At 35.9% G+C, this 14,693-nt stretch overlaps 2 protein-coding genes across 3 annotated transcripts; both read left to right on the forward strand.

Moving 5' to 3' along the window:
• On the forward strand, nt 1–5,413 carry LOC109187704 (probable plastidic glucose transporter 1). 2 transcript variants are annotated; one of them, XM_019337976.1, is made up of 13 exons: nt 5–278; nt 377–500; nt 661–861; nt 1,208–1,307; nt 1,679–1,791; nt 2,598–2,691; nt 2,772–2,928; nt 3,686–3,832; nt 3,940–4,013; nt 4,156–4,244; nt 4,378–4,492; nt 4,592–4,928; nt 5,102–5,413. In XM_019337976.1, exons 1-12 carry the CDS (start codon nt 71–73, stop codon nt 4,787–4,789), a joined length of 1,620 nt encoding a protein of 539 aa, XP_019193521.1. In that variant the 5' UTR covers nt 5–70; the 3' UTR covers nt 4,790–4,928; nt 5,102–5,413. The 2 variants fall into 2 exon arrangements, with proteins under 2 accessions (XP_019193522.1, XP_019193521.1); XM_019337977.1 differs by lacking the exons at nt 4,378–4,492; nt 5,102–5,413 and having other exon boundaries at nt 1–278; nt 4,592–4,784.
• A 3,828-nt stretch (nt 5,414–9,241) lies between these two features.
• Nucleotides 9,242–13,850, forward strand: LOC109187705 (nucleobase-ascorbate transporter 1). The gene is made up of 13 exons (XM_019337978.1): nt 9,242–9,528; nt 10,784–10,881; nt 10,957–11,133; nt 11,378–11,478; nt 11,571–11,646; nt 11,776–11,835; nt 11,906–12,093; nt 12,185–12,281; nt 12,444–12,589; nt 12,686–12,777; nt 12,843–12,920; nt 12,992–13,152; nt 13,247–13,850. Exons 1-13 carry the CDS (start codon nt 9,447–9,449, stop codon nt 13,457–13,459), a joined length of 1,569 nt encoding a protein of 522 aa, XP_019193523.1. The 5' UTR covers nt 9,242–9,446; the 3' UTR covers nt 13,460–13,850.
• Nucleotides 13,851–14,693: the final 843 nt, after the last annotated feature.

Below are 14,693 nucleotides of genomic sequence, written 5' to 3' on the forward strand. Positions count from 1 at the left end.
AAATTGATATCCACACTGGTCCTTTTCCGGGTTGTACTTTCTAGCAGTAACGTTGGCTTCATTATCCACAATGTCGAGAGCGCTTGTTCTTCGCCCTCTTCAACTATCTCCCGCCGCCAAACCCCCCGACCCAAATCTGTTCTCCTGCTACACTCCTGGTGGCACTGTACAGTTCCAATTATGCTCAAACTCACATCCCAGGAAGCTACGGCTAACAGTTGCCTCTGCTTCCAAGAAAGAACAGCTTCAAGAATCGAAGCCCCAGGTTCAGAAGCAAGGTATGATTTATATCCTCAGCTTTTTCTTCATGTCTACTGCGCTGTCGGGATTTATTGGTGTTAAAGATTGGATCTTTTGGTTATGCTTAAATGTTCAGACGGTGAGAATGATTCATTTCAAGAAAATGGCACTGTTGAAGCGGTTGATCTGGGTTGGTTACCTGCTTTTCCGCATATTTTGATTGCCTCTATGTCCAATTTCCTCTTTGGGTATCACATTGGGTATTTCCTATTCCTCCATTACTTAGTAGTCTTACTTATCAAATTTCTAGGCTGTAATGGTTTTGGAGACTATGATGAACTGAACAGTAGACTTACTTTGTCGCACTTTCCTTCCTAGTTTTGAATTTTTTATTATGATATGCATGCTTGTTTGGTGCAGAGTGATGAATGGTCCTATTGTGTCAATTGCCAAAGAGCTTGGCTTTGAAGGGAATTCACTGCTTGAAGGGCTTGTTGTGAGCATCTTTATTGGGGGTGCATTCATAGGGAGCATAAGCTGTGGATCCCTTGTTGACAGACTTGGATGCCGTCGCACATTCCAAATTGACACAATACCGCTTATACTTGGTGCAATTATAAGGTAGCCTTAGGATTCCTGTTGAAACTGTTCCTAATTTTATTTCCTTACTCTATACTGTTTAATTCTTGTGCACTTCATATCATGAGGGACTGACTTTCTATGGACTGATAAAGTTAAAAATAATGCTTAATATCACTATATTTGAGGTTTCTTTTCTGAGCTTCTACTTTGTGAAATATATTCGTTCTTGTGTAAGAAGTGTTAAGTTCATTCACATATTCGTTCTGTTTGCAAACACCTCATGCCAATCGATGGTGTCTCGGCAATTGTAGCTGTGTTGATACATGACCTTTGTTTGTGGTTGGTTTTCACCGTTTTAATATGTAAGCTCCTCAATTTATGGCAGCGCACAAGCTCATTCAACAGATGAAATACTATGGGGAAGATTTCTTGTTGGCCTTGGTATTGGTGTAAATACAGTTCTTGTTCCTGTGTATACTTCAGAGGTATCCTTTAAATTAGTGAAATGTCGATTCCATAAGGCAATTCTTTCCTACTTGGCTTGCTTAGGCATAACATTTCCAAGTTCTACAAGGCTACAAACTTCTTCGTCCATCTTTTCTGCTTGATCCTTTTTATTTTTTTATTTTTTGGTTCTCCCCTGTAGCCTGTAGCGGAGGGGTGGAATGTTTGCTTTTAGCAATAAGCAAAATTATTGATTAGTAAAGTGACTTAGATAAACGGTGAAAATTTTCCATCTAATATTTTATTAGGCTTTTAAAGAAAAGAAGATACAAGAAGGATGGCTAAAATGAGTAACTGTAATTATAAAGTAGATATTACCATTTCTGTTGATCACTTAATGTTTGTTTTTTAGGTTTCTCCAACAAAACATAGGGGCACACTGGGGACCTTGTGTCAAATCGGTACATGTCTTGGGATTATTGCTTCACTATTTCTAGGAATCCGCTCAGAAAATGATCCCCACTGGTATGGCTTAACTTTATTATTTTTTTTTTCACTCGTTTTTGGTGATATTTTGGGTGTGTTTGGTTAATGGGTTTACACACCAAGAATGAAAATCAAAATCATAGTTAGTGTTTGGTTGAACACAACTATGAGATTTTATTACCCTTCAATTAAAAACCTCATTCCCTAATTAAAAACGGGTATCATTCCATCTGATTGGTAATATGATTTTTAAGTTTGGATTAGTGTTTTTAGATTTTTGTTTTGATTTTTTTTTTTTTCATATCGGTGCTTTGGATGCCATTATATCTGGATCAATTGTCTTGATTTTTTGTTTTTGTATTTTTAAAATCGTTGTTCCTATTATAGGGTCACACATAACCAAACATGCAAAATATTTTTACAAAAACCTATTACCATTACCAAGCATTTGATTCCCATTCCGATTCCGATTCCCATGTGCGAACCAAACACACCCTTTCTTTGTATAGTTCAATTCTGTTTCCTAATGTTTTATTTTTCCATCCAAATTTCAAAGAATTTGCATGAGAAAGATGAAAACATAGTAGATTTAGATGGTAAAGGGAAAGCCCTAGAAAAGTAATCGTAAAGTGAAAGACAGCCATTAATGTTAACAATTTGTTGGTTTCCTTATTATGTCAAGACCTATTCTTGAAAAGACTTGGGGGAACAGTCCTTTTAGTGATTTTCTCTGAAGAACTTATTGTATATACTTGATTACTTGGACCCTGTATAGCTAAACTTGAAGTTATGTAAGGCCTTGTGCTTGTCTGTTTAACCGTGTAATTGAAATTTACCATTACCAGGTGGAGGATACTGTTTTATATTGCAAGTGTTCCTGGACTTTTTCTTGTGTTTGGCATGCAATATGCTGTTGAAAGCCCCCGCTGGCTATGTAAAGTATGTTCCTTCTTCATTTAAAACACAAATATGTTGGTTACTTTTATCTTTGCTAATTCTGCCGTGAAGGGTCCCCACAGGCTGGAAGACTTGATGATGCCAAAGAAGTTTTTAGGAATCTCTGGGGAGCATCCTACGTGAACCAAGCCATTGAAGAATTTCAATCTGTAATAAGAAATGACGGGGGTGACTTGGACAGCAGTTGGTTGGAACTCCTAGAGGAACCACACTCTAGAGGTTGTGTTAAGGTGGTTTTTAAGTGTCTCTCGTGATTTTGCTTCAACATTTGCGCTTTATATACAAACTGTGCCTTCGTTTTACAAATTCAACTCTTAATTTAGTATTTACCCCATACCAACTCATAAATGTTAAACCATAAATGCTTTGTATTTGCAATCAACCACACAACCCGAAGTGGACCTTTCAAAAGATATTCTTGTTTGGTAAATGACTGTTAGCTGATTGGGTTAATTAGAGGGTATAACTAGTTGATAACATTAGCTGATTTTAGAAATGTGTTTGGTAAATTAGTTGTTAGCTGATAGCAGTTTGGTATAATTTCTTTTCTCAAAAAGCTAATTGAAAAAGTTGTTTTGAGCAGCTTTTTGAATTTTAGCATTTTGGAGTTACAAATAGCTAATTAACCAAACACTTATATTGATTTTTTAACCAAGTCAAACAATTAATAGTGGTCAAATAAGCCAAAAAGCTAACTATTTTACCAAACAGGGCCATTAGAACTGGGTTACCCAATAGTTTGGGATTGTTGGAAGAGGCTTAATACATGCAGATAGGTTACATCTTGCTTTAAAAGCGTTGACAATATTTGAAGTTTATTTTCTTGGATACATGTAGAGATGAGACCCGTGACATATATTTTTTAATCTTTCGTATTTCTTTCACATCTTCAAGCTGTAATACGAGTTTATTACCTTATGATGGCAACACAAGTGTTAGTGTTTGATGTTAGGCTGAACTATTTTGATGCTTGCAGTCGCTTCGATTGGAGGTATGCTATTCGTACTTCAACAGTTTGCTGGCATAAACGGAGTTCTCTACTTTTCATCCTTGACTTTCAAAGATGTTGGAATCTCGAGCAGTGCTTTAGCGAGCTTATATGTTGGACTTACCAACTTTGCTGGTAACGACTTAAAAAATTTAGAAAACCGTACTTGAGTGGATATAGATTACATTACACATATACATGTTTTGCATCTATTACACAAGTTTATATTTGCTCACCTACAGGTGCACTTTGTGCTTCGTACTTAATGGATAGACAAGGGAGAAAAAAGCTTCTTATTGGAAGTTACATTGGGATGGTGAGTCAGAAACTCGTTTTACATATCAACTGATTCAGATTAACAGCATGATTCATAGGGTATCAAATTCACATTCCATATACCTGTACAGATTTACACGTTTGAAGTATATAAAGATTAAATTTTGTTATATCTTGTGTAGGCTGTCTCGATGTTCCTAGTAGTCTATGCCATCAGCTTTCCAGTTGACAAAGGCATAAGTGGTAACTTGTCGATATTGGGGAGTCTCTTGTAAGCTTCATTGATGCCTCGAGTATTTGAAAATATAGCATATCAATTGCTCTGAGTAATTGTCTTTTCTTGGAGTTTCTATCTTTAATGTCTTTTTTAGTCACCAATGCTTCATTTTTGCTTTAACTCTTAGATATATATTCACCTTTGCCATTGGAGCCGGGCCAGTAACTGGTCTAATAATACCCGAGCTTAGCAGCAGCAGGACGCGGGGGAAGATAATGGGGTTCAGTTTCTCTGTTCACTGGGTACATCTCTCGGTTTCTCTGTTCAACAATGGAGTGGTAAATGTTTAACTATACACATTCTTTTCCCCGAGCGTCTCTTACTTGGCAGTGAATGAACAGGTGTGCAACTTCCTGGTGGGTCTTTTCTTCTTGGAACTCGTTGAGAAGCTCGGGGTCGCCCCAGTCTACTTGAGCTTTGGTGGCTTCTCCATTCTGGCAGCAGCTTTTGCTTACTACTTCACAGTCGAAACCAAAGGGCGGTCTCTTGAAGAAATCGAGATGTCACTCAATCCAAACTTTCTGGGGAAGAAGAAGTAACGCTATTATTCTCTCGTTTAAAAAGGCGTTTATAAGTGCTAGGTTGATGTGTGGGCAAAGAAACATTGTACCTAGGATGCTCTAACAACATTTGGGCTTCAGAGAATCAGTGGATTCAAGCAAAAGAGAAAACACCAAGGTGAAGTAGGAGGATTATTTCATTAGTTTCTGCAACTGTTTTAATGTACAAAACTATCCCACTTTTTCTTGAAGTGTGCTTCCTCGTTTAGAGGTCTTTCTTTGTCCTTTTTAATGTTTTCCGACAAGGAATCAAGTATAAAGGTGTTTTCTTCTCATTCATTGTATTTACAGGTAGAGTGAAGAATCCAGTGTAGTAACCAAGTAACTTTGGAGCATTAAGGATTATGTGATAAAAATATAAAATAATGTTACTTGGGTAATCCAACTTGGTCGTTGGTTTGTTAACCAGAAGGTTACAAGTTTGACTTTCACTTGGTTTGAGCTGATTAGTTATGAGCAATTTAGACTGATTTATTTCTTTGTGGTTTTTTGTGAGCTAGGGTCATAAGGCGGGATTTACCTAGTGCACACTTTAGATAGTAAGTGTCAATTTTTCTCGTCACTCAAAAGAATAATGTTAAATTTTAATAGTTTGTTTATGAATTGCAAGTGTAAAATGGTTAAGTTGTATGTTAGTGACTTAGTGGGACGAAGAATACATTGAAAAGAGATCTTTTGGATGATTGTATTTGGAAGGCAATACAAATTATTCCAAATTCCTCACCTCTAAAATCACTATTATATCCTCAATCTTGTGGTCCTCACCTCTACCCTTTTTCCCTTTCCTTTTTATCCTTTTTTTATCACTACCACTTTACAATTCTTTTGGATATGCTATGCCCCCATCCAATTTCATCCTCCTTAATCCTTACTATTAACCTATTTTATTTAATTTTATTTAATTAATGATTTATGCACAAACTCGACCTACAATATAGAGTTTTATACATAATATCTCACGTTTAGTGAATATTGACCTGATACCGGTAAAATTTAATATTAAAAAAAAAAGTAATTTTAATTCTATGATTTTGAGCAAATCGTTAATTCAATTCCTCAGACCTCAACTATACACATTACCATATTTGGTCCCTACATTATAGGGTGAGACGGTATCATATGAGATTGTGATAGAATAAGTCCATATGATCACTCTGACTCAATGGTTCAACAGACAGAGTCAAATGTGAATGCATATAAAGAATGTCACTTTGGACATAATCCCTACACTGTCGTTATCCAGATTCAAACATTGATATCTTCTCTTAAATACTATCTACTGAACCAGTAACTTAAGCCTGTGGGACTCAAAACTAACATTTCTATCATCACAACTGAATGATGATTTTGGTAGCGAGAGGAGTGAGAGTTGTAAAAAAAATAGTGTGGTTGAGTAGGTTTGGGTGTTCATGCGAATCGGATTCGGGGAATTGAAAGGTGCATTGCATGTCTCTGTCGTTGGAATGTAACAAAGATGTGTGAACTGTGAAGAATGGAATCAGATTGGAGCCGAAAGCCAGCCGCGCATGCAATAATAATAATTAAATAAAGTTAATTCTCCACTTTATTATTATTTTAAATAAAACAAACAAAAAAAATGTTTAGGACTTCAAGTTCTCCAGAATTACCATTATGGGCCTGCGCAATTCATGGACAAAAACAACCTTAACCCATATCTTTCGTGTTCCCGGCACTCCGGCAGGGCAGCACCAAAAAATCATTAAAAAACAGACAAACAAAACATAATTAACCAATTCAACTTATTATACGTTTAGATGCAAGTAGCATTTTTATTTGTCTCTTAACTCTTCAAAATCAATAATAAAAAAAAAAAGTGCCTTAAAGTCAATAAAAAAAAAATTAGAAGTAAAAATGTTTAGGATATTTTAATTGAATTACGATTCCGCTTTAATTAAAAAGTTTAAGTTGATAGATTTCGAGTATGTGTGAGGGTAATTAGATTTTGATGGATTATAATTTGAGTCTTAACTCTTAAAGAATGTGTTCCATCTTATGAGATGTGCAATATTTTTTTTAATAATAAAAATGTAATATTTTTATGAGTCTATAAAAAGACATTGCATTTTTGTTTATATATATATATATATATATATATATATATATATATATATATATATATATAACACATCCGGTGTTAGACACTCTTAACAATATCTAAAATATTCAAAATAATAATAGAGTAATTTATGAGACAACTTAAATTAGTGTATTTTTTTGTGGTATTTTATGGATTATGATCATAAAAGGTGAACTTAGTATATATTTATATAGTGATGGTAGATTATTGCTCATTTCATTATTGCTCGATTAATTTTGTACGCAGAGATGCCAATTTGGTAGCTCATGCCTTAGCGAAACATATTGGTGCGGCAGGCGCTCGTTTGGTATGGAGGGATAATCCTCCACCTTTTGTCTCGTTAACAGTTTAATGCAATCGGATTTCCTTGGCTTTGAAATATATATATATATATATATATATATAGTGATGGTAGATTTTCTTCTAAATCAAAGACAATAATAATGGAATAGTGAGAGAGAGTGAGAGGCAGTGGTACAGACTAAACAACAAGGCAACAATGATGACAGGCAAAGAGTGTTGAAAACTCATTGAATTCACACCAACCCACAAATCTGATATTTGCAGTAAACACTGCTATCTCATAATCAATTAGCAAAGCATCAATGTCTCCTCATCTTTTATTACACTTACCTACCATGCATATATGATATATCCATCCACCTTTTAAACTCTAATCTCTACCAACAACAACATTAAATATACTACGAGGATATATTATTTTTAAAATATTACATACTACACTGCACAGAACAAAGATGACAGATGATCATCATTCTTGTTGTCAAATTTAATAAAAACAAAACCTGAAATAATTATCTGCTTGATCCCACAGCCAGTTTAGTGGGAAGAGGGAATTGAAACCCCCTTTTCACACCCAAAAGTTGCCCAACTTTGTGTGCCCACATGCAAATGGTACGAGCCTGCGATTAGCTCAATCAAGAGGCTATAATTCCCAACTTTATTTGTGTATGTAATAATAACAATGAATAAAGAAATCAAGAACCACATAAATTAAAGAACAACATAAAATTGATTGGTTGTTCTGTGTTTGAAACAATTCTTTTATTAATTGTAATGATAATCATTCATTATTCAAAGTCAAAAGTATCACATTTACATATGACTCTAACGGTATATTTACAACACTCCAAGCTAGCTCTAGGTGATGAATATAATGATGATGTATATATATTTGTTCACGTTGGTTTAGTAGAGTTACGCAGGGAGTGATAAAATGGAGTTAAGGTACACAATGTGGTCCCTTGAATTGGTTGTTGTTTTGATTGGGAAATGGCAGGACTGCAATCAATGGTGAAAAGGACTACTTTTATTTTTTACTGCTAAATGATATCTTTATGTTGATTCGTAGGTTTAGATGATTTATACGATTTGGTGAATTTGTCGTCTAACGAATGTTAACAGAGGAGGGATATGTAGCTTGATATAAAAATTAGAGAGTACAGTTTGAATTCTACACTCGTACTTCTGTAATAAAATTGTCTAAGACAGATTATTTTTATTCAAAATGTAACTTTAAATGGATCCTTAAGTTGTCAACAATATATGTATATATACACACATTGTGTGTGTATGTATGTATTGTGTTACTTTATTTGGATAATTTCAAAAATAAAAAGATTATAGAAAAAATAAAGGGTAGAAGTGGAAGCCACACTGTCACAGTACTTCACAAGTGTTTAGACTTCCGTAGCACATATTAACAGTCTTCTCCAACAGATTTCAGATAGGTCCCACATTCCCACTCAGCAAATTTGACTACCGATGGCATATCTGCAAATACAACTAAAAACCAAGGTCAAAATATCCAAACCCCCCTCAGATAAATTTCAAAAGGGAAACTAAATCCTTATCACCATGTACGTGTTAGCTTAATTTGTTTCGTTTCGGGTGAGCAATACCAGCGTAACTATCTCTCATCCTCTCTCTCATCATACATTTATTTTTAAATATTATATTTTTCATCATCTAATTATCTCGTAGTATATATACTTAATTAATGAGTTATATATGTGAACATCTTTAACCTTTCGTTCCTGAAAAAATCAAATGATATCTTGGTGACAGAAATAGTTTTTGAGTAATTTAAATTGTCTCTTTACATATAACTTAGCGATTAATAGCCACTAAATCTGTATCACGAATATAATTGAAGGGTCAAAAATGTAAATTTATTGATATTTTATATTAAGAGAGTAATATATTAATCCAACATTTATTCCTTTCAGGAAAGAATAATTTTTTGGTTTTTTAATTTTGCTTCTCTTTTCTCAACTTTCTATATGGTGTTTTGTTGTGTGTAGTAGTGCTGCCCTGCTCTGCCTGGGTGCTTTACTTTCTTCTTTTGCTCTCCTCTCTCTCTCTCTCTCTCTCTACTTTCTCCTCCTTGTTTTTATTAGCTTCTTCTCAAATATTCTGTCCTTTTTCTCTTTTGCATTATCGTTCTTTCTTGTGTTTGATTCTTTGTGTGTAAGACAGTGAAACAGACGAGTTCTTGGTGATCCTCCACCTTCACCAATGGCAATGGCAGAGATTGCTCACCCTCCTATGGAGCAACTCCAGGACCTCGAGTACTGCATAGACTCTAACCCTCCATGGCGTACTTTCTCCTCTCTCTCTCTCTCTCTCTCTCTCTCTCTCTCTTGTTCGCTCTCTGTATGTATATATATATGTATGTGTATCCCATTTCTGTCACTGTGTATATGTGTGTGTATAGGGTATGCGCTTGTTGTGTATGTAGAATGGTTTGATTGTGAAGGGACAACATTGTTTGCCATTTGTGGGTATCGAAATGTACTAGGTAACTCTGTGTGTCTACCCTCGTTTAGCGGTTTCGCTTGATGTCAATACTAGCTCTTTGGTCATTTAGCTTATTGACATTCTCTTTTGTTTTTCAAAACGTTGTCAGATTTTTTTTTCCCCTTGATTTGCTTCTTGTTGATACATGGCACTCGGTTCTCCTGTGTGTCATGGTGAATTTTAGCAAAATGGGTATCTCTTAACAGGAAAACCAGTGCTAGTTTGGGTGTCTGTTGCTAAATTGATGGCAATGGCTGGCACTTGGAAAGATTGAATTTTTCTATGAGCATTTTGTTTTTTTAGTTTTTCCTTTTTGGGGATGAATGTATTATATTGTTTCTTAAGTTCTAAAATTCACCATCAAACTCTTGAATGGTTTAGAATGAGTTATCCAGAAAATGCAGAAGCAATGCTGCTATTTCTTCCCTTCTTTCTCTGGCTAATTTGAAAGGATGCTTTAGCGGTATAAAGATTGAACAAAGTTTGAAACATTGACAAGTTTGTCACGGTTGTGTATTGGGTTGATGACTTTTGAGCAAAGGTTGAATCTTTCAGAATGTGGGCATGACAATGACGGTGTTTCCTACTCTACTTGTCACTACTATTTCGGTCATTTCTTATTCAAGTCAAAAGTTTTTAAAGCTAAGTAGGGCAATGACTATTAGCATGAAAGAAAGAAATATGACAAATAAATCCAAGAAAAAGCAGGAGATGGAAATAATGATTCATTTTTCCTTGTTGGTTTGTTCTTTTTTGAGTTGTTTTCCCATTAACAATAGCTTAGCCCTCTCATTGCGTGACTGGGACATGGGAAAATTAATTCCGTTTAGTTTGCTAAATTGTTGAATATCAATTCTTCATAACCTGGGTATGAGAATGAAATGTTGCTTGTGAATTTGGTAATGGCTATGAGGAAGGAAATTCTTGTCAAGCAAAATCTATATTGAGCACTTTACGTTTCTTATTGCATTAGAGATATGCTGGCAGAGCATTATTGTTTTGCTATTTTGTCATGCCTACTGGCTACTGATGTTGTTTAAGGTTCTTGTCTGCAGCTGAAACCATATTGTTAGCGTTTCAAAATTACATATTAGTACTTGGGACAAGTGCGATGATCCCTACACTGCTTGTACCACTAATGGGTGGATCCGACGTAAGTTGTCAGATAATAACCTAAGTCTCCTTAAATACCTTTTTTGCATAGTTCACTTATTATTTCTTTACCCAGGGGGACAAGGCACGGGTAATACAAACTTTGCTTTTTGTTGCTGGAATAAACACTCTTCTCCAAGCACTCTTTGGAACCCGATTGCCAGCTGTAGTTGGAGGATCCTTTGCATATGTTATCCCCATAGTCTATATTATTAGCGATTCATCTCTTCAACGGATAAGTGAGCCACATATAGTAAGTGAAAACTTTCGCCATTTTCTCTGCATTTAAGGAGTTAAGTTTTAAATTAAGTTGACATATCAATAGATTTAGTTAATATTCAATTTGAGGTTGTTTACAAGGTAGGTTTTGTTTTTGTGTGTTTTTTTTTTTTGTGTTTTTTTTTTTTTTTTTTCATCTTGCTTTCGAAAGCATGCACTTGATGGTTTCGTTGTGTTAAAGGGCATTGCATGATCTTTTATGAGTAACTGGATTGTAGAGATTTATACAAACCATGAGGGCGATCCAAGGAGCGTTGATTGTTGCGTCAAGCATTCAAATAATCTTGGGGTACAGCCAAGTTTGGGGTCTGTTTTCACGGTATGGTGTCAACATTTCATGTTATTATGATTTATGACAGTGATGAGTCGCTATATACTCGACCTTGATACTACTTTTCAATCTATTCTCAGTTTTTTCAGTCCCCTTGGAATTGCACCCGTCGTTGGATTAGTTGGTCTGGGCCTATTCCAGAGGGGATTTCCTGCGGTATGCTCTCATCAACACTACCGTTTTATATTCACTCAAAATATAATGTTATGGTCAACATATTAGTAATTATAGATGTGTTGTCTATCCAAGTTTCTTATATGTTGCCGGGTGCAAATATTTTTGCAGCTAGGGAATTGTGTCGAGATCGGGCTGCCAACACTATTGTTGGTAATTGGCTTGTCACAAGTAAGTGGTTAACTTTTTCGAATGCAGAAAATGGATGGTAGACATACAAGTAACACTCTGCCAATTGCAGTATCTAAAGCACGTTAAACCACTGAGGGACTTCCCGCTATTCGAACGGTTTCCTATATTGATCTGCGTCGCGATTATTTGGATATATTCCGTAATTCTGACAGCTAGTGGAGCTTACCGAGGCAAACCTCTTCATACTCAACTCAGTTGTCGTACAGATAGAGCAAATATCATATCTACTGCTCCATGGTCCGTTGATGTACTGATACGTGTATTCTTCTATTCAGTAATGCTTTTTGATGGGTGTAAATAATACTAAACTTACTAATCATAATCTTAGGTTCAAGTTCCCGTACCCTTTGCAGTGGGGTCCACCTACTTTCGCCGCTGGCCATTCATTCGCAATGATGTCTGCAGTTCTTGTATCAATGGTTGAGGTAACTTTGAGTTCGTGGTGTTTAGATCTAAAGATGTAGTTGAACTTTCCGGTCCATTTATTGTCTGCTAATGAGTAACGTTCATTTAAAAGTTAAAACCCGGATCAAATACATTTTAAATTATACAACAAAACGTTCCATTTTAACTGAGAGTATATGCAGTCAACTGGTGCATACAAGGCTGCATCTCGTCTAGCAATTGCCACTCCACCTCCAGCCTACGTACTTAGTCGGGGGATTGGTTGGCAGGGAATAGGTGTTTTACTTGATGGTCTTTTTGGAACGGGCACTGGGTCCACTGTATCTGTGTAAGAATTTTGATCCTTGTGAGCCATCGGTTTCTTTACGCTTTGATACTTAGCTTTAGGTAAAGCTTAATAGCTGAAATCCCGAATTTATTTCAGGGAAAATGTGGGACTCCTTGGACTGACTCGGGTTGGAAGCCGTAGAGTTGTTCAGATTTCTGCAGGCTTCATGATATTCTTCTCGATGTTAGGTATAGTGTGCTGTGTGGTTCTCAAGACGAGACTAGAATGTTTGTTAATTTTACGCTTCTTGCAGGGAAATTTGGAGCTGTTTTTGCGTCTATACCTTTCGTGATATATGCTGCATTATACTGTGTTCTGTTTGGCCTTGTAGGTACGCTATTACCAATCTATATATACCACATATCGCTATTGTCACCTTTAAATGTCTCAACCTTTCTGCAGGCTCTGTAGGCTTGTCGTTTCTTCAGTTCACAAACATGAACTGTATGCGCAATCTCCTCATCACGGGCCTTTCACTCTTCCTAGGAATCTCGATTCCTCAGTTCTTTAATGAATACTGGTCCCAAGGTCGCCATGGCCTCGTTCACACCAATGCCGGATGGGTGAGTTCTATCTGAACCATCAAAAACCAGTCCATCAAGAATGGTCTATCTTGTGTTTTCCTCTAACGTCTAGCATTTTGCATAACGATTGCAGTTCAATGCATTCATCAACACGATATTCTCGTCCCCGCCAACAGTGGGGTTGATCGTGGCGGTGTTCTTGGACAACACGCTGGAAGTGGAAAAATCGAAGAAAGACAGAGGGATGCCATGGTGGGTGAAGTTCAGAACATTCAGAGGTGACAATCGAAACGAGGAATTCTACACTTTGCCGTTTAACCTCAACAGATTCTTTCCACCTACATAGCCAGATAGAAACCTTGGAAGAAAAAGAACAGAGCGGTAGTTACTGTCTTAGGCAAATTCAAATTCAATTAACATGATATTCAAATGATGTTTGGTTGAGCTTAATTCATCTCCTGTCCAGTTCCATATCCTAGCTAGACAGATAACTGATGAAATCCTAATTGGTTTTGTCGCCTCAACATTGGGTTTTTTTGGGTTCTTGTGGGGTAGCAAGGTCTTCATGATAGGGAATGTAGAGCACTAGAGCTTACTGCAGATTGATTGATGCTTTGTAGGATTTAAATTTCTATAAAGATAACAATGATGTAGAGATCTCAATGTGTTCTTTTAGGCCCATATTCAACTTTTATGTCAAGGTCTCAACCAAAAATGTGTTCCGTTTTAACGGGTTATATGCTTAACATGTCTCTTTTATATGTACAGGTCGAATACTAAAGTTGAACGATGTATTTTGTCTCAACTAAATGTTAGATTATACATTTATATTTTAGTATTGTTTTTTTTTTTTTTTTTTGAGTACTACTGACTCTAGGGTTCGTAGCCGTGACCTTTCTCATTTGGAAGAGCCACTGCCAAATTACTTGCCTACTTGGCAAATTTTAGCAATTGATGTCTTTTCACTTAAGTCTATGTTTTTTTAGCGGAATTGCTATCGATGAGTGGTATGAGGAGGTTGCCCTTGTTCTCGGTCTGTCAATAAATCTTGACTCACAGTTTGGTAGTCTGGGCCAATTGGCACACGAAGTGCACTAAGTTTATGGAATGCTCGTATGGTCATCCTTGTGAGCAATATAGCCATTAATGTGCAATTTAACTATTAGCTTAGACTTTTAGTTGAGATGGAGCATATGCTTCAATTTGGTATCAGAGCCAAACCAAAGGAGCATATGCTTCAATTATCCTCATCCTCAATATGGTACTCATCATTGAACCAGTCAACTCATAATTCTAAGACACAGTTTCTTGTTTTAGAAAATATAATTTGAGCAATCTTACTATGTTTAGGGTGAGCAAGTTTATGATTATGTTATTGATCTTTAAGAATTGAGTTTTCATGTATAGTGAAGGGCATTTAATATCCAAACTTGTGTATAAACCTTGAACAATGCATTGTAAGTTGTTCAAGTCTTTTAATACTCAATAGTCAATACACTATACTCTTCACACAATTACATTCTTTTGTTCTTAATGAGTATATTGTCCGACCTTTGACCCCGTGTCAAAACCAATAACTA

The sequence above is a fragment of the Ipomoea nil genome, unplaced genomic scaffold (assembly GCF_001879475.1).
Source record: "Ipomoea nil cultivar Tokyo-kokei standard unplaced genomic scaffold, Asagao_1.1 scaffold1421, whole genome shotgun sequence".
Classification (NCBI taxonomy): Eukaryota; Viridiplantae; Streptophyta; class Magnoliopsida; order Solanales; family Convolvulaceae; genus Ipomoea; species Ipomoea nil.

What these genes read in the sequence shown, in the direction of transcription:
- LOC109187704 (XM_019337976.1), top strand. Translation starts at nt 71, where the DNA reads ATGTCGAGAGCGCTTGTTCTTCGCCCTCTTCAACTATCTCCCGCCGCC. An exon ending in GCCCCAGGTTCAGAAGCAAG is followed by an intron (nt 279 to 376) that starts GTATGATTTATA and finishes TTAAATGTTCAG; the next exon opens with ACGGTGAGAATGATTCATTT. An exon ending in TCAGAAAATGATCCCCACTG is followed by an intron (nt 1,792 to 2,597) that starts GTATGGCTTAAC and finishes TACCATTACCAG; the next exon opens with GTGGAGGATACTGTTTTATA.
- LOC109187705 (XM_019337978.1), top strand. Translation starts at nt 9,447, where the DNA reads ATGGCAATGGCAGAGATTGCTCACCCTCCTATGGAGCAACTCCAGGAC. An exon ending in AGACTCTAACCCTCCATGGC is followed by an intron (nt 9,529 to 10,783) that starts GTACTTTCTCCT and finishes TCTTGTCTGCAG; the next exon opens with CTGAAACCATATTGTTAGCG. An exon ending in TTCTTGTATCAATGGTTGAG is followed by an intron (nt 12,282 to 12,443) that starts GTAACTTTGAGT and finishes GAGTATATGCAG; the next exon opens with TCAACTGGTGCATACAAGGC.